Source organism: Oncorhynchus clarkii, chromosome 5 (assembly GCF_045791955.1).
Source record: "Oncorhynchus clarkii lewisi isolate Uvic-CL-2024 chromosome 5, UVic_Ocla_1.0, whole genome shotgun sequence".
Classification (NCBI taxonomy): Eukaryota; Metazoa; Chordata; class Actinopteri; order Salmoniformes; family Salmonidae; genus Oncorhynchus; species Oncorhynchus clarkii.
The window spans coordinates 37,577,490-37,596,680 of NC_092151.1; the positions used below are offsets into that span (position 1 = coordinate 37,577,490).

Genomic DNA, 19,191 nt, shown 5'->3' on the forward strand with positions numbered 1-19,191 from the left:
AAGACACTCCAAGGTGCCATAAAATCAAATCAAACTCTATTTGCCACATGCGCCAAATACAACAAGTGTAGACTTTACCGTGAAATGCTTACTTAAAAGCCCTTAACCAACAGTGTAGTTCAAGAAGAAGAAAATATTTACCAAGTAGGTTCAAATTAAAAGTAATAATAAAAATGAACACAATAAGAATAACAAGGTTATATACAGGGGGCACCGGTGTACCGAGTCAGTGTGCAGGGGTACAGGCTAGTTGAGGCAATCTGTACATGTACACTCGTGGCCAAAAGTTTTGAATGACACAAATATTAATTTTCACAAAGTCTGCTGCCTCAGTTTGTATGATGGCAATTTGCATATACCCCATAATGTTATGAAGAGTGATCAGATGAATTGCAATTCATTGCCAAATCCCTCTTTACCATGCAAATGAACTGAATCCCCAAAAAACCTTTCCACTGCATTTCAGCCCTGCCACAAAAGGACCAGCTGACATCACGTCAGTGATTCTCTCGTTAACACAGGTGTGAGTGTTGACGAGGACAAGGCTGGAGATCACTCTGTCATGCTGATTGAGTTCGAATAACAGACTGTAAGCTTCAAAAGGAGGGTGGTGCTTGGAATCATTGTTCTTCCTCTGTCAATCATGATTACCTGCAAGGAAACACGTGCTGTCATCATTGCTTTGCACAAAAAGGGCTTCACAGGCAAGGATATTGCTGCCATGAAGATTGCACCTAAATCAACCATTTATCGAATCATCAAGAACTTCAAGGAGAGCGGTTCAATTGTTGTGAAGAAGGCTTCAGGGCGCCTAAGAAAGTCCAGCAAGTGCCAGGACCGTCTCCTAAAGTTGATTCAGCTGCAGGATCGGTGCACCACCAGTACAGAGCTTGCTCAGGAATGGCAGCAGGCAGGTGTGAGTGCATCTGCACGAACAGTAAGGCGAAGACTTTTGGAGGATGGCCTGGTGTCAAGAAGGGCAGCAAAGAAGCCACTTCTCTCCAGGAAAAACAGCAGGGACAGACTGTTATTCTGCAAAAGGTACAGGGATTGAACTGCTGAGGACTAAGGTAAAGTAATTTTCTCTGATGAATCCCCTTTCCGATTGTTTGGGGCATCCGGAAAAAAGCTTGTCCGGAGAAGACAAGGTGAGCACTACCATCAGTCCTGTGTCAAGCCAATGGTAAAGCATCCTGAGACCATTCATGTGTGGGGTTGCTTCTCAGCCAAGGGAGTGGGCTCACTCACAATTTTGCCTAAGAACACAGCCATGAATAAATGGTACCAACACATCCCCTGAGAGCAACTTCTCCCAACCATCCAGGAACAGTTTGGTGACAAACAATGCATTTTCCAGCATGATGGAGCATCTTGCCATAAGGCAAAAGTGATAATTAAGTGGCTTTGGGAACAAAACATCGATATTTTGGGTCCATGGCCAGGAAACTCCCCAGACCTTAATCCCATTGAGAACTTGTGGTCAATCCTCAAGAGGCTGGTAGACAAACAAAACCCTGCAAATTCTGACAAACTCCAAACATTGATTATGCAACAATGGGCTGCCATCAGTCAGGATGTGGCCGAGAAGTTAATTGACAGCATGCCAGGGTGGATTGCAGAGGTCTTGAAAAAGAAGGTTCAACACTGCAAATATTGACTCTTTGCATCAACTTCATGTAATTGTCAATAAAAGCCGTTGACACTTATGAAATGCTTGTAATTATACTTCAGTATTCCATAGTAACATCTGACAAAAATATCTAAAGACGCCGAGCAGTTGCCATACCAGGTGGTGATGCAACCGGTCAGAATGCTTTCGATGGTGGAGCTGTAGAACCTTTTGAGGATCTGAGGACCCATGCCAAATCTTTTCAGTCTCCTGAGGGGGAAAAGGTTTTGTCGTGCCCTCTTCACAACTGTCTTGGTATGTTTGGACCATGACAGTTCGTTGGTGATGTGTACACCAAGGAACTTGAAATTCTCGACCCGCTCCACTACAGCCCTGTCGATGTTAATGGGGGCCTGTTCGGCCCGCCTTTTCCTGTAGTCCACGATCAGCTCCTTTGTCTTGCTCATGTTGAGGGAGAGGTTGTTTTCTTGGCACCACACTGCCGCCAGTTCTCTGACCTACCTATAGGCCGTCTCATCATTGTCGGTGATCAGGCCTCCCACTGTTGTTTCTTCAGCAAACTTAATTATGGTGTTGGAGTCGTGTTTGGCCACACAGTCATGGGTGAACAGGGAGTACAGGAGGGGACTAAGTACACACCCTGATCTAGTCTGGCCTAAGTACACCCCCTGATCCCTGTAGCCCTACCTGTAGCCTCTCATCTGGGGGGCCTGGTTCAGCCGATCCACCCAGTATGGGAAGATCACTCATTACCACGGCTAATTGGAGTGTTGGCACTAATGAGTCGCATTGTAGCACTTGGGTACTGTGACATTCATGACCAAATTAACCGGTTACTCCCTTTGTTGGGCTGTTTTAATGGGTTCCCTCTGGTATCAGAACACACATGAGACAGAACAGAGTGGATATTGCATTACAACTCTCTCACCTGATCATTGAATGACCTGGATGAAAGTTCTGGAAGAGTGGGTGTTGTCTATAAAACATCCTTAGGAAAGAGTCACAGAGTAGGAGGCCTACTGCAGGTGTTTTAGGAGGTGCTGGAACTAGTGAAGGTTTTGGAAGAGCATATTCTTAATTCCCGTACTCCTTCCTATAGTCTAACCTTATGTGTGTGTCTTTTCTGCGTACGTCTGTGCACGTTTCACTGAGTGTGTTACATCCCCTCCGTAACTCACACAGGACAGATGTTGGTTTTTAATCACTGCTCAGAATAGACAGAGTGATAAAAATAGAGGAATGTTTAATCTCATCCTGTCCCGCCGCACTGGTTTATGTCCTTTCACTACTTCTCCGTTCTCTCTTTATCTTGTCCCTTCCATCTCCCGCATTTGTTTTCATTGTCTGTTGAGGGTTGACCCTGAATTCGACCCTTTTATTTGGTTTGAATAAGGATGGTTGTATTGTACTGTACCAAAGTAAAAGATGTGTAGTAAGTTGTCTCCCCTTCTCCCTGTCTTCTGCCAGGACCCAACCAGATGCCATCTTTCAAGAGGAGGAAGAGTCTGATGAAGAGGCTGACAAGGAACCAGAGTGGAAGAAACGCAAGATCTGAGCCGCAGCAACCCCTTAGTGTGTGTTTGTGCGAGTGTGCACTGGTGTGTTTGGATATGTGCATGTTTTTGTACTTTACTGTACTTGAATCAAATGTAGTGCCGTTTATGATCTCCTGAGAAACAGTAATAAAAGGGACAGTCCATCCAAGTCACACTCGCAGTACTTTTACCTCATCTCGTTGATGCTCATAGCATTGTCTTTGGACCTGTAGAGTCCAAGATCAACCCAGATCAAGATTTTATTGTGATGCATTATGCTCCACTTAGAATCCACCTTGATCTATCTGGTTTCTATCAGAGTTCACCCTCTTGGACGTCCACTCAGTCTTAGTCATGGACTGAAGGACGTGCATGTGTTTCCTTCAGTGAGTCACTCCTTCAAATAAATATTTATTTAGATGTTATTTCTAGTGCGCAGTTTCACTTGCAGGACTCAAACATTCCTAAATATTGATGGGAAAAGTGAACATTTTGCATGAAAATGAATGATTGCGTTCGGAAATACCAAGACAACTCCATGCCATGTGGTGTAAATTACGATCCATCATGTTGGAGAATAGTTTGGGGGGTATGAATTGACTAGAAGGTTATGTTTCTGTCCATATCAGCAGGTAATATATCTGTTATACATACCCAATAGAACTATATGGGTAACAAGCTGCTGCATAGCTAGGCATTTTTTAAATATACTTGAATCGCTTCCTTTCACCTCACCCGGAAACTAGATAGTGACGACAGTCAGCAGTGTTGTCCTAAATCTCTTGTACAACCTGTAGTGTCTATAATTACTTTAGTGTGACAGAAAAAGCTATGCCATATAGTTCATGGATCACATGTTCGTGTTCATTACAATCCCCTGGAATGTAGCCTCTGGTTAACCCACCAAACAGTTGTGTGGGATTGAGAAGACCATTCAGTTTCAACAAGTTCTACTATAGTGCCTTTAGAAAGTGTCAGTTGTTTTTCACTGGTGTGACTGAAGACAGGCATGGAAAGGGTTCGATTTGTCTTTCCTTCTTAGTGAATGAAATCGCAAAGGGTGTGCTGCGCTTTGGCCTGCACAAACAATCATCCCAAGAGATCTGGACTAGAAAACGTGTTCTTAACACAAATCCTCGAAAGCTGCTCATTATCTGGGCTGTGGCCAGATCGCCATGAAAAAGCCTCAAACGTCCTGAAAGCCGTAACAACTCCCAAAGGAGCGTGGCTTAGCCAAGCCCCAATCCTCCTGCCCAGCACTACTATTCCAAATGCTGACGTCACCAGCCACTGGCTCCAGCAGTGTCTGTTACCGGCCCGGGAATGCCACAATGTTAGAATGCAGGCGAGCTATGGGTGATATCACAGTCCACCCATGCCCAGTGTGATCATCTGCCTCCTTTAGTAGTGGGCAACGGGTGTGTTGCGGCTCTGTTTGGCACTACGGCCCGTATAAGTCATGGAGGAGTCAGAGGATCAAATCTCTCCTCTGTTTTAGTCTCAAGTTTGTCCCCATCTCCTTGCCGTCAATAGTTCAAGAGAGGGGCAGGTTTTGGCCGGTAGTCCAGGCGTGAAGTCTTGATCCTCACAGGACAGTTGTGTGTACATAATCAGTGCTTTCGTTTTATCCACTGGAAAAAAAAATCGAGGTACATAAACCTTGAGGTGTATACACACCGGCAGAAGTTGACTGACTCACTCCGCCTGGCCAACTGTGCCATTTTCTCATCAGCGTTTACATATCTTCTCTGCACGGTGGAAACATTCCCGCTGAGTGCCTCGATTTACAGCATGGTGTCGCTTTACAGCAAGCTTTTGTTTAGCGTACAACCCTGGGCCAGCGTTCAGGAATGCACAACACGAGGAGTAAAGCACTAGAGAGCCTCTATCTCCTCTCTCTAATCCGGTCCTACGACTCCCTACACACACCTACAACCCTCAACCACCCTCTCCCCTGACCCGCCCTAACTTCGAGTGCTGATGACAACCTCCAACATGATGATACATTATTCCACAATGAGAAATACTTTTGCACTCGCCTTGCTTACAGTCTTAGAACAGTCTCCTTTTCTCTTTATTTTCTCCACAAATGTATATGTCGGGGAGAGACTACTTATGTTATGAATGACCTTTCTGGCTGGCGAGAACCTGGCAATCTTTTTCAGATTCTACAGCTCACCGAAGCAACAAGCATTTAGTATTCAATAGCCATCACACAGACATTTTGATAAAAATGAGTTTAATTCTGTAAAAAGTTATAAAATGAGTATTGTACAAAAATAAAGTTTGAGGGCTTTGGTTCAGTAACACAAAACATTACACCTTTTCTTTCGCAGGTGATTATAACACAAACATGGGTCTGAAAACAAAAAATGCAATCCTTTCTGCCTGGTGTTGGCACTGCAGATTCCTCTGCTTTTACACACACCTTACCTTCACAAAATAACTGTCAGCGTTATGAACACACAGGAAAAGGAACACTGACAGTTGAGGAAACAACCATATGTGAAGACAGAGGGGGAGTGGTCAGACACAGTTCACACACTTAAAAGTAACATACGGAAAGGTAAGGGCCCAAGAGGCTGCCGGAAAGGCTTACACAGAAACCAGTTATTAAAGGGGATGATGATCCAATTGATAAAAGCATGCTGTGATTAAAGGGTTCGATCTTTCTCCGACAGTGTTTGGCCTAAATTCATCTTGATGCCGTGGATTTGTTCTGTGTGCTGGGGGAGATTATGGGGCTAAAGCTGGCTTGGTTTCTGTTGGGTGAGCACAGATACTCTGGTCCATAATCCATGCTAACATCAAGGCCTGTTCTGGGGCTCCCTTTCTCTGGGTTTCACTCAAAAGGTCTTCTATATGGACAAGGGCATAGTACTGTAGTAATAATGCTTTGAAGATTCCTCTGTTCGTTTTCTTTTCTGTAGTTGTTTTGGGTGAGGATTGATGGTATGCTGTATAGTGCTCACACTGAGCATGCCTGGTTACCCCAGTGCTCCCCTCTCTCCCCTTTAGTAATGTCACAATCTATGTCCGTCTCTTTGTTGTACTGTCTGGCCCTAAGACATGTATGTCGGCTTGGCTAAGAGTGACAGAGCCAGATCTCCCTTAAATGGTTTTAAACACCAGGGTGCCTTTGCCAGTGGGAGTAGTGGGCTAAGCTGCATGTTAGAGGATCGTTTTCAAACTAACCCCAGATCAGTGAGAAAGACCTGTGTCAGAGCAGAGCAGAGACAGAGACACTCCCAGGAACGCTAAAGCCTATTGGGACAGTAACCACTACAAAGCCTTTGCCCAGACTTGGTGTAGAGCCAGGACCAGGCTGAAGGGTTGAGATATAAGACCCTGGGCAGCCAAGCATACATGCATACCATCAACTTCTGCACTGTGATGGCCAAAGGACACTGGGTCCATTTTCCACAGTCTAGTCCCTCAAGGTTTTCATTATGATATCAGATTTTCTTGTGGTCTTTTGTAAAGCGGTCAGTCAAATATTACTTTGCAAATGGTGTGATTGAAAGAGAATGAAAGTGCGTTGAAAGCAGTGGTCCTGAAGGCTGCCCATAACCAACCTGTCCTGTACCTCCTGAGGCCATTTTGTTATTCTGTCTATAATTCAATGTAGTCTTCTTTTAATGTGGGGAGTATCATTGTAGGGAAGGCTGCACAGCTGTCTGGGATAACCACCGGCAGTACGACTTTATTCTGTCCTAAAAAAACAACAACGAGAATGCAGGGTTTGTATGCTCCTTGTAAACATGCCATGGTTTTGCCAGAAGTCTGTTTACCCCTTTACTTTGATAGAGTTAGGAGTGAGGAGCAGCTGACTGGTCTCTCCCAAGCCCTCAGCCCCTAACGTCCCAGGCCTCTCCATCCTCTCTGCTTTCCATTAGTGACAAATGAGGAACACTGTCAAAGACGCTCAAACCTGGCATCCTTCAAAATGATCGGAAAGCAGAGATAAGATTTTTTTTGTTTAGAAAAAGGTTGAAATTGGTCCACTCCAAGCTGTCTTTCTCTCTGCTTTCCCTCCCTAAACCTGATACCTTATGTTATTCTCATAAATCCATGATGTTTTGGAATCGGCAGTGGGTTTAGGATTATCTACCATGGAATTCAGATACAAACTGTACAGCGTTTGGAAACAAAAGGATGAGTTTGATTGGTTATGGCTGCACCTTGAACCCAGTTGTTTCAGCACAATCTGATTTCCCTTAGAAAACACATGCTCTGCTTTGGCACTATCCAGGACAAAACAAAGCTCAAATAAATAAGGAAAATCATAAAAATGGACTGCAATAAATAACAATAAATTAGTTCAATCTTAATAAATACATCTCATATATAATTAGAAATATTTGGGATTTTACATTGGTGTGTAGCACCAGACAGTCTCTGCTGTAGGACTAAGCCAGTCAACAGGTTGAAGAGTCCTCTCTACTTTTTTTCCCTCGTTCATTGTGAATGTAAACGTTAAGCTCCAGTCTGTGCAGTGGAACCAGAACACACTGGACTGCAGCTAAAAATACTCATCAGGACGAAGTCTGTTCTCACTGTGAGCCTCAGGAGCTGACTACGTTCCTGGGAATATAGATGCTCCCAGGAGAATCTGACGTGTTGAGGAACAGACCAGCTTTCAATATCCAGATTTCCTCTGTCTGGTTCTGTCTCACCAACTCCATTGCAGGCAAGCCTTTGAGTCTAACAGCATGGTTCAACAGGTAAATGAGACAGTATCCATGCAGACCTCCAAGGACGGGATCCAACCATGAAGTGAATACTGAGCTGAATTGACAATGTCTCTTTAATGGGCTGTTACACTGAATTCCAATGTAATTTAATGTCAGTCATCAACTGGCATTAGAACATAGAGGAACCCCTTCTCCACTGTGACCTGACTTGGGCTCTGGATCAGCTTAATCACTGGAGGTTTGGGGACTACACCATCCCTGTTCACCCCTTTGCAGCTTCTCAGGAGTAGGACAGGACACGCTAACACTGGCCATGGGTCCTAAGACACCACTGGAGTGGACGATCTGTCTCACGTTCCGTTATTTTCCACTGTGTTCCTTCCCTTGAAAAGGCAGTGCCAGCCTCTGAGAGGCTTTATGTCACTGCCCGATTCCTTTATGTCTGTCAGCACTTTGCCTTTCTCTCTCGTTTCATCTCTCCCAGAGTCAAACACAACCACATTTGCGGGCGGAATGCTTCTGCAGAATGTGGTAGTCCTCGTTGTTGTCATCCAGGAACGACAGGTCGTCGTCAAAGGCGATTGGTCGACAGCAGGTGCGGGAAGGTATGTCCTTGACCAGCTTCTTGTTGTGAGTGAGGTTGTTGAGGATCTTGTCATAGTTGGTCTCTGCGTCTGAACAGGGGCCGCTGCAGTATCGGAAGATCATCTCCTCTTTGGTCTGGTAGCCCAGACCTAAGTCAGTGACGTTGAGATGGACCTCTTTTAGCAAGCAGCCACGGCCTTCAACCGGCTTCGTCCGCTGCTCCCCTCTTTCACTGCTCCTCCCTTTGCCCCCTCGCCCCCGACCCTTCTTCTTCTCCGCGCGTCCTCCTCTTGCCCGTCCTCCTCTCCCCTCTCCTCTCCCTCCTCCTCCTCCTCGGTCCGTGTTTGCTGCTCCTCTCTGTCTCTCCTGCTCTCTCTGCTCCCTCCTTTCCCTTGAGCCGCCGGCGGGCTCGGATGATCTCCTCAGTCTGCCAATGGTAGCCTTGATAAAATCCATTACGTCATCAAACTGGTCCGGATATGGGCCTGTGATGTCATCTGTAAGAGAGAGGATGCATAGAGGAAATGACTGATAATGCAATAGTAAAGTCAATGCATTAAAGTGACAACATATACTGTAGTAATAAACAATAGAAGTAAAAATAGTGATGGCAACCATTTGAATGTTAAATCAATATAGAGTTTCCCTGTGACAAGGTAGCGATGCTTCAATAACTGTAACAGTTGGCAGTTCCATACAGAAGATCGTTTCAGTAATTCTAGTTATACTTCTTGGAACAGACGACCTTCTCTTTCCCTTTTTAAAATACTGAATCAGAGCTTCAAAGCACCGCTAGAAGGGAATCATATGGACTGTGATATGGAGAGAGACGATTTCATCTCTCTTCAGCACTTATTCTATTTCAAATTCAAAACATGCAGGAAGCCCTCTGCCATCTGCAGAGGGAAACAAAACCCCAGAGAGCCCTTTGATCCTTATGTAATACACGGTGATTCCATTATAGTGTAAACTCCCTCCTCCTTCTCCGCATCGCTTAAACGTCTGGCAACCCACTCAGAAGATCACAGAAAACATTATTGTTAAATGACTCAATTAGTATGACACTAATCATATTACCCAATATGAATGTCAGGTGTATGATGTTTTTTTGAATGTTTTAATGTGTGTGTGTGGCTAGCTTTTGTGCGTGTGTGTGTTCGTTCAGTGGAGGTGGGGTTAGTAGAGAAGGAATGCCCTTAAAGCTAGCCTTGGCATGATTTACTCCAGGCCTCAGTAGACTGGCCTGTGTGTGGCGGGCACAGGGCACCCAGGCAGGTTGTGTAGTGTGTCTATCTGCCAGGTAGAGGTGTCAGTAGCCCAGCCTCTTCTTGCCGTTGGGAGTCACCTGTCTCACCTGTCCCACTGCCAGCGTGCAGGTCATCTGATCCACCCAGCTCCACGGCTGATTGGGCCGTCGCGGTGGTATCGGGTGAGCCAGGGACCAATCTGTTTAGACACCCTGTGCCCTTTGATTTAAGCACCTTCTATTGTGTGGCTATCAGCTGATGGACGATAGAGTAGACAGACAGACAGGGATAGCACCTATTCTACACCAGCTGTCAGACACAATTGTTCCACAGCCCAAACGACAGCAACACCTCCCGGCACTCCCCGTGCACCTGTTTCAAATGTTCTCCAGAATCACGTTTGTTATGATTTAGAGATCAGTTCTGAAGTCTGCCGGGTGTAACGCGCCACTGAGAACAAAGTGAAGTCCTGACAAGGCATACAAAAAGATTTTTGTATTAAATACTTCACTTCACATAGTTGTCTAGCCTAGTGGAGCATGCACCAGAAGCCAGACACAAGTATCTCTAGAGGCAGTGGATCAGCTGCAGAGACACTTGGCTCCAAAGGTTTCTTGGAACTGGTACAAGATTCATCGCTTACCACAGACATCGCACCCGAAACAAAAGGCCAAACCTCCCATTGAGTTCCAGGGTTGTTTACACCTTGGTGCATTGTTAACGGTCTTAAGTTACAGAACAGGCTGAGGTGATGTCACTCACCGCCGCTAACTGAATATGAGGTGAGGGGAAAAACATTTATCTGTTCTAAATGTTCCATGCCTTATCTAGAGCGCTGCACAGTTTACTACTGTGTAAAGTCAAGACTGTTATGTTCTTTTAAACAAATGGAATTCCTTGCCCTCGAAGATGCTTAAATGAGCCTAAACACAATATTTTGCGCGCCCTTGTTGGTTTTGACTCTGTCGTATTGTCCAGTCTTTCTCCTGTGATCTGCATCTGTTTCCGTGTTCCTTTACTCTAACTTGGTTAGGGATAAAACACAACACGCTATGTTTTCTTGACAGGGAGAGGGCACAGGTCCTGCAGTCCCAAAGCGACGGGGGTGAAGATAAACAAGCAAAAGGAATGTCAGCTCTAGCCTCTATGTTTGGAACTGAGGAGCCGCACTCACTATTTCTTGCTCCTTCTGCCGCATGGATGTTTTTACCATCAGCGTGATGCTGCCCACAGCAGTAGATGTTTTTGCCATCAGCGTGATGCTGCCCAGAGTAGTAGATGTTTTTGCCATCAGCGTGATGCTGCCCACAGTAGTAGATGTTTTTGCCATCAGCGTGATGCTGCCCACAGTAATAGATGTTTTTGCCATCAGCGTGATGCTGCCCACAGTAGTAGATGTTTTTACCATCAGCGTGATGCTGCCCACAGCAGTAGATGTTTTTACCATCAGCGTGATGCTGCCCACAGCAGTAGATGTTTTTACCATCAGTGTGATGCTGCACACAGCAGTAGATGTTTTTACCATCAGCGTGATGCTGCACACAGCAGTAGAGAGAACTGTTTAATTAAACCTACTGTTAGACAAACTGCTCTGAAGTAGGTAGTCAGCAGGATTTATCAATGACTAGTCTGGCCCCATGGGCGCCTCAGTTGAAGTGCCCTTCAACAATTAAAAAGTAGGTGAAAAAGGTAACTCAAATAACCAAATTCAACCTAGCTAATTTCCGATTCAGACAAAATTGTTTGACTACATAGGTAGCAAAACTGTACTTCAAATCTATGATACTCCCCCACTTAACATTCTGCTTGACTAGTTGGGCCCAAGCTTGCTGTACAACATGAAAATCCGTTCAGTCTGTCTACAAACAGGCTCTCAAAGTGCTTGATAGAAAGACCAATAGCCATCATAACTATTACATCCTCAGAAAGCACAAAAATATTGTGCAATACACTGACGCATGTCTTGTATTCAAGATCCGAAATGGCCCGGCTCCTCCCCCTCCACTTAGTACTTTTCTTCAACAGAAAACCCAAACCCATGGCAGCAGATCCACAAGGTCTGCCATGCGAGGTGACTGTATAGTTCCCTTAAGGAAAAGCACCTTTAGTCAATCTGCTTTCTCTGTGAGAGCTTCCCATGTCTGGAACCCAATGCCATCAACTGCACCACCTATAGCACCTTCACAAAAAACATAAAGACATAGCTAAAGGCCAGTCAGACTTCTGAACATATTCCCTAGCTGTGTATTGTATCTTTCCATGTTGTCTGTTGCTTGTGAGGTGTGGAAACACTGTTGCTTTTATGGATTTTGTTTTGTTGCTTTTTGTGTTATGTTGTTCTGTCTGCGTGCTACGTGTTGATTGTCCTATGCGGCTCTGCATATTGTTTGTCTGTATTGTATTGTACTGTTATTGTAATTAATTTTAATAACCTGCCCAGCAACTGCGGTTGAAAATTAGCCGGCTGGCTAAACCATCACTTTTACTGAAATGTTGATTAATGTGCACTGTCCCTGTAATTTAAAAAAAAATCAACTCAAGCCCAAAAAATCAGCCCTCAATTACATTGACTGCTGTCCCTTTATATGGGATAAGCTTGCCTTGCTAGTTGCTACAATATGATCCATAGCAAAAGTTCATGGCTTGCAAGACTTTAACCCAAGTGTGAACCCAAGGAGAGCCTGTTCCTACCAAAGGAGCGCCCCCGACTCTATTTAAAACACATAATCCTGTATGTTCCATACGGAACACATGGCAACCTATGGCCATCACATGAACATATGTATCCTCTCTGAGGTTTGTGTTAAATGTTGGGGCGGAGTATACCCCGATTGTTTTGATAATCAGGCCTTTGAGCCTTTGAACTGGGTACCAAACCATAAATGGTATGTTGAATGTGCATTTTCCAGCGGTCGTGTTTGTCACCCTCTTCAAGCACATACACACTTCAAGGAACTGAGAACCAGTAGACTACTCAGTACTGCAGTCACTTTATTGCCATGGTTTTGAAAAACAGAGCCTCATCAAGCCACTTTATTAGTCTTCTGTTAGAGAATCCTTTTCTAGAACACGGTCTGATCTTAAAGCGAGAGTCCTTAATTGAATTAACAACAAGGCAGCCACCCCGCCTCTGTTTTAGTAAACAGCTCAGGGATTGGCCTGGAGAAATGTAAGCACTCTCAAATTAATATACAGAGCAATGGATACAAGGACTGACCATCCAAGATATAAAAATGATAGTTTTAACCATGTTTTGTGGCTATACAGTGTTTGTTTACATTTACATTGTAAACAATGTAAAACAAGCTTATATAGTAGAAGTCAGAAGTGTACATACACCTTAGCCAAATACATTTAAACTCAGTTTTTCACAATTCCTGACATTTAATCCAAGTATAAATTCCCTGTCCTAGGTCAGTTAGGATCACCCCTTTATTTTAAGAATGTGAAATGTCAGAATAATAGTAGAGCGAATGATTTATTTCAGCTTTTATTTCTTTCATCACATCCCCAGTGGGTCAGAAGTTTACATACACTCAATTAGTATTTAGTAGCATTGCCTTTAAATTGTTTAACTTGGGTCAAACATTTTGGGTAGCCTTCCACAAGCTTCCCACAATAAGTTGGGTGAATTTTGGTCCATTCCTCCTGACAGAGTTGGTGTAACTGAGTCAGGTTTTTTTTCAGTTCTGCTCACAAATTTTCTATAGGATTGAGGTCAGGGCTTTATGATTGCCACTCCAATACCTTGACTTTGTTGTCCTTAAGCCATTTTGCCACAACTTTGAAAGTATGCTTGGGGTCATTGTCCATTTGGAAGACCCATTTGTGACCAAGCTTTAACTTCCTGACTGATGTCTTGAGATATTACTTCAATATATCCACATAATTTTCCACCATCATGATGCCATCTATTTTGTGAGGTGCACCATCCCCTCCTGCAGCAAAGCACCCCCACAACATGATGCTGCCACCCCCGTGCTTCACGGTTGGGATGGTGTTCTTCAGGTTTGCAAGCCTGCCCCTTTTTCCTCCAAACATAAGGATGGTCATTATTGCCAAACAGTTCTATTTATGTTTCATCAGACCAGAGGACATTTCTCCAAAAAGTATGATTTTTGCCCCCATGTGCGATTGCAAACCGTAGTCTGGCTTTTTGTCGGTTTTGGAGCAGTGGCTTCTTTCTTGCTGAGCAGCCTTTCAGGTTATGTCGATATAGGACTCGTTTTACTGTGGATATAGATACTTTTGGACCGGTCTCCTTCAGCATCTTCACAAGGTCCTTTGCTGCTGTTCTGGGATTGATTTGCACTTTTCGCACCAAAGTACGTTCATCTCTAGGAGACAGAACGTGTCTCCTTCCTGAGCGGTATGACGGCAGCATGGTCCCATGGTGTTTATACTTGTGTACTTTTGTTTGTACAGATGAACGTGGTACCTTCAGGTGTTCGGAAATTGCTCCCAAGGATGAACCAATCTTGGCTGATTTCTTTTGATTTTCCCATGATGTCAAGCAGAGAGGCACTGAGTTTGAAGGTAGGCCTTGAAATACATCCACAGGTACACCTCCAATTGACTCAAATGATATCAATTAGTCTATCAAAAGCTTCAAAAAGCCATGACATCATTTTCTGGAATTTTCCAAGCTGTTTAAAGGCACAGTCAACTTAGTGTATGTAAACGTCTGACCCACTGGAATTGTGATACAGTGAATTATAAGTGAAATAATCTGTCTGTAAACAATTGTTGGAAAACTTATTTGTGTCATGCACAAAGTAGATGTCCTAACCGACTTGCCAAAACTATAGTTTGTTAACAAGAAATTTGTGAAGTGGTTGAAAATGAGTTTTAATGTGTATGTATGTGTATGTAAACTTCCGACTTCAACTGTATTTGGGGCTCTGATGGGGTACGACAGTTCATGAGGCATTCATAAGCTATATTCTCCAATAATCAATGGGTATATATCACAAGTCCAAAAATGGATGTAGCAACCAAGAATTTTAGCTTTAATCAGAAGAAAGTATATTTGACTCACACTTCAGCAGGTGATAAAACACTATCAGTGTTGACTTACATTTATCCTCCATGGAGATTTCCTGCAGGCTGTGAGACTCTGACTGGAACTCTGGCTCTGGTTCCTCCGCAGACAGGGACAGAGAATCACTGTACCGATCCGAGTAGTGAGCTCTCTTGGCTGGCTGAAGGTTTTGGTAGAGGGGGCGTGTGGAGACGGAGCTCAGGAGCAACAAACACGTGGCCAAAACATTCCATAACTTCATCTTAGACTCAGTTCCTATGAAGGAAGCTGCAAGAAAACAAAAACAGGCGTGTGAGGTGGATCAACCTCTGAAATAATCCTACATTTACAAATTAGATTAAAATGTTAAAGAAATGTGTAGGCTGTGAACACAGGAAACATAGGACATAGTGCCAAAATGGGCTTAGTTTGGTCATCTTTTGAATTGCAAGAAAATATTACAAGCATGAATATTTGATGTTGATACTATGAAGGATGGGAATAAGGCGTAATAGATACTGTAGCTCCCGACTGGCACATTGTTGACCTGCTTTGATACAGTGCAGAAAACAGTCTTGAGTCATGATGACATCTTTTGAAATTCATTTGGCAATAGCAACCATCCTTCATGTCAAGAGGTTATGCCCATTCAACAACAGTGAAGCCAGCCAACTTGCTGTATATATGATGTTTTGTTGGCTATTGTGTTTTGGGACAGCTATTGGGGATCCAAATTAACAAACTTCAGAGACCATTATTTACATTGTATCAAGTTGTATATCTTTCAACAAAAATGTCAAATATAGCTAGAAAGTTATAAACGCTATATGTAGGCTAAATATAAACTGTTAGCCCATGGTCTTTAGGTTGACATGGTCTAAATATAATCTATAAATATGATTTCATACTGAAATATCCTATTACTTTTAGGGACCTCCATAGCTTCTACATGATACAAAATATTGATATTACAATAATGTCGTTTTAATTATTGTTTTTGTATATGATGGACATTCTGATCCAAAGAACCTCGAGTACAACACATTTTTGACCTATTTGAGTGATCATTGACGAGTGCGTGTTACTGAAATGGATGGCCGTCACAGGCAAAGGGTGCGCCTTTACTCCAAAATTCGTTTATGGACGCACCATGCATAGAGCATTGGCTTGTGTTCAGTAGAAATGTGCCAGATGCTGAATCCCTATTGCTTATGTGACTATTGTTAATTGAGCATTTGGCTGCAGCTAAAGTATGTCCATAGGGTGTACTTATTGAATAGGCTTAATGCATTAAATAAATTACTTCCGATTTGCAACTAATACCTAGAACATTTGGCACAATGTTAATGCGTGCTAGAATGTTTATTTTCCTTTTCTCTACGTGTTTTATCCATTGTGAATGCTTACTTTGTAGGCTGATCGACATTCAGAATAGGTCTGATATCATCAAAATTCCTTCATCAATACTATAGTAGGTTAACAGCCTACATAGCCTACAAGTGCATCTCATTTACAAAAAAATAATATTGCACAATCAATAACTGATTGGAATGTGCTTACCTTAAATCTGGCCCTTGCAGACCTGCAATTGTATCCGTATTAAAGTCCAACACACAGCGATGCATTTAACGTTCCGTGGTGAGTATGAAGTACTTGTATCCAAATGATATATTCAGACTGTACAGTTTTATCTGATCACATAAACAAGATCCGATGCGTTCAATTTAAATGACAATGTAAAAAACAAAAACAATAAGTAAAAATGCCACTCAGAATTAATGGAACTCTGTAGCCTACAGAGCGCCCAACCATGCGTCTGCCCACAGGTAGGCTACACGCTTAAGTGGCTAGCTGGCCAAAGTGCCTCTGCGCTGTCTATCCAGGCGCTCAATCGCAAACTAATTGGATGCTGGTTTCCACATTGGAAATCCGAGAGAGATCCACCATCATCAACTGCAAGGAGTCAAATGAAGACATCAGCTTTACCGACGCCGAATTGCTTTACCGGCACCGCTTTAGAGAGACAGTTTATTACGTGTTACCTTAAACTTTTTCAATGAGAGAAAATCAAATCATCCACCGGACCAACATAGAGTCAAGAAAATTTACTTGATGTTTTCATATCCCCAATGGACTTGGTATTCTAATAAAAAACGAGGGCAATGTGTATTCTCCATTATATCCAAGTGGTGTCCGTGCAAGGAGTGAGATGGTTGTCCACATGCGGGCTCTGTATATTCTCTCCAGACTGGCACTGTCAGTACAGATGTGCAGCTGTCTGCGCATCACGCTGTACGAGTCGCAGAAGACCGCCTGGATAGATTTATAGCTTTGAGCGCGCTGACGTTTCGAAGAGTCCGCCCTCCTTTTCTCGACCTCTGCACAACCAAACAGCAAGTACAAACAGAAGTACACGCAAACTCACATCTCCAAAACACCCCTGGCGCTCCATTTGCTGGGTGCAGTTTTGGGATCTCTTTAGGAGTATGTCACTCTCCTAATGTCCTGGGGTTAGATTTCAGTAATGTGGAAGGCAATTTGGAGACGTTCGTTTGCTATACATGTTCCTTGAATACACTGATCTTTACCGCGCGCACTGGGTGTCGGGTTCCAGCTACTCATAGATCAAATTAGGATGCCCACCACACTTATTTACTAGGACAGACTTGAAAATAAGTGTGATGGGCATTTGTGGGTAAAGGTGTAAATATGTAAGTCCTTTAATATTTTATGCATATGGCACAAGATATAATTCTCCAAAATTGTATGCACTGCAGCAGCTGTAGAATACCCATTACATAACCACTGGGCACACACTGGTTGAATCAACTGTTGTTTACATGTCATTTCAATGACATTATGTTGAACAAAGTAGAATAGACTTTGAATTGAAGTCTGTGGCCAGTGGGAAGTATTCAGATGCACACTATAGCTTGGAGCAAATGGTCACTTAATAACCAGTGTTTGGTGTCGTTTTGCCTGCAGGGGTCTGTGTGGCCCACAATAGAGCGGCTATAAACCCTCTGTGATGTGGTACCTGAGAGGCCTGGTCCATTAGCCCTCCTCATTTACACTCTAGATCTCTTTCATCTTCAGGATAGCTACATTCTTCATGGTTTTACCCAACTGTTTATGAATTTAACTCATTTCAGTGTTGATTAGTTAGAATACACCCAGATATTTTACACATTCAAAAAATAAAACATTTCGAGAGAAGGATTTTATTTATGTTTGACAGGCAAATTACAGAGGGCAACATTCTGGCTGTGACGCAAGGGATGCAAATTCAACGGTTGACACTGTCAATCTAAGGTGACTGTGGTGTGATTTAGCTCGTTTTTATCATTCGTTGGTATTAAAAGGGGCATATTTGTTAGCTCCAGGACTGGGATCACACGTTAATGAATGTATTCTCTAATATGTTTCTTTGTGTGTCTGCCTTGGTTACCATCTGCCTCCTCTTGTTATTGACTCCTTTCTACGTACACAATACTGTAGATTCCTCACTGTCATGTTCTCTTCAGAAGCTATCCACTTCATTGTTACTGGATCAGTAACATTCTATGAGTAATGTGCGCTCCAATAACCGGTCGAAAGGTATACAATTGTCTAAATCCATGCCTTTAAAACCCACCTCTGGCTGACTGTGTTCCGCTCACGTTGCATCTCATAATCATGCCTGAAACACAGCATAACAATTTTTCCTCGGTGAATCCCTTTTAAGTGTAGTGTCTGTCTGTCAGTCTGTGTAAAAATGTCCGATGTTTTAAAAGCCAAGAGAGGTGATGTCCTGTACAACAGAACACTTGACCAGCCAGTACTTTCTAAGTGCAGGTGCAGGCTAAGGGAGTTTACAGTATGACATGTGCATTTAGTTTTTTGTTTTTACAAAACGACAGTGAATTGATGGTGGATGGGTCGGGTTCTCCTATTTAAACATTCCTAGTATCACCTCTCCTCTGTTCCTCTCTTGGTGTTAGCTAAAAGGATTTGCACAACCCCATTAAAATGCTTTTCCTCTGTTGTTTAGGACCTTTGACATCTAGGATTTCATGGGAAGAGGTCAAATGTGATCTATTCTGCCTGTACTTACTCTGACCCTGAGAGAAATCATGGCCTAATCTGCACTCTGGATCAATTTAACGGACCTGAACAGTCTAGTCTACCATCCACAAGCTCTACAAAATGTGTCCTGTCTCCAGATGATCTGTATTCACTACTTGTTTCTGTTGGTAATCCAAATGGTTGTTAGATGCCATCAGACTCACTAACGGATTCATGTCATGTCACTAGAGGAACGGTTGATAGTCAGGTTACAGCACTACAACTTGTAGTGATATTGACAGTAAATGCTGGCGGAACCATTTAACTGCAGGCTGATAGAAGAACCATGTGTCTGCCGTGGGTGAATCAGTTGACATTTGAAGGGAGGCACTCATTCCGTAGTGAAGTCCTATCTCTTGCTCCTCCACTGAGATAT

General features: G+C 43.3%; 2 protein-coding genes across 2 annotated transcripts in view; one reads left to right on the top strand and one right to left on the bottom strand.

Moving 5' to 3' along the window:
• Positions 1 to 3,334, top strand: part of LOC139408775 (WD repeat-containing protein 70) — an 84,382-nt gene extending 81,048 nt beyond the window's left edge. Inside the window, exon 18 of the mRNA XM_071153086.1 lies at positions 3,098 to 3,334. Within this exon, the coding sequence (XP_071009187.1) occupies positions 3,098 to 3,185 (88 nt within the window). The 3' untranslated portion in view covers positions 3,186 to 3,334. The remainder of the gene's footprint in view (positions 1 to 3,097) is intronic.
• A 2,053-nt stretch (positions 3,335 to 5,387) lies between these two features.
• Positions 5,388 to 17,006, bottom strand: LOC139409990 (glial cell line-derived neurotrophic factor-like). Its single transcript, XM_071155408.1, has 3 exons — positions 16,272 to 17,006; positions 14,769 to 14,999; positions 5,388 to 8,941 (listed from the first exon to the last, which is right to left on the bottom strand). The coding sequence occupies exons 2-3, from the start codon at positions 14,971 to 14,973 to the stop codon at positions 8,346 to 8,348; spliced, it is 801 nt and encodes a 266-aa protein (XP_071011509.1). The 5' UTR covers positions 14,974 to 14,999; positions 16,272 to 17,006; the 3' UTR covers positions 5,388 to 8,345.
• Between the last annotated feature and the right edge of the window lie 2,185 nt (positions 17,007 to 19,191).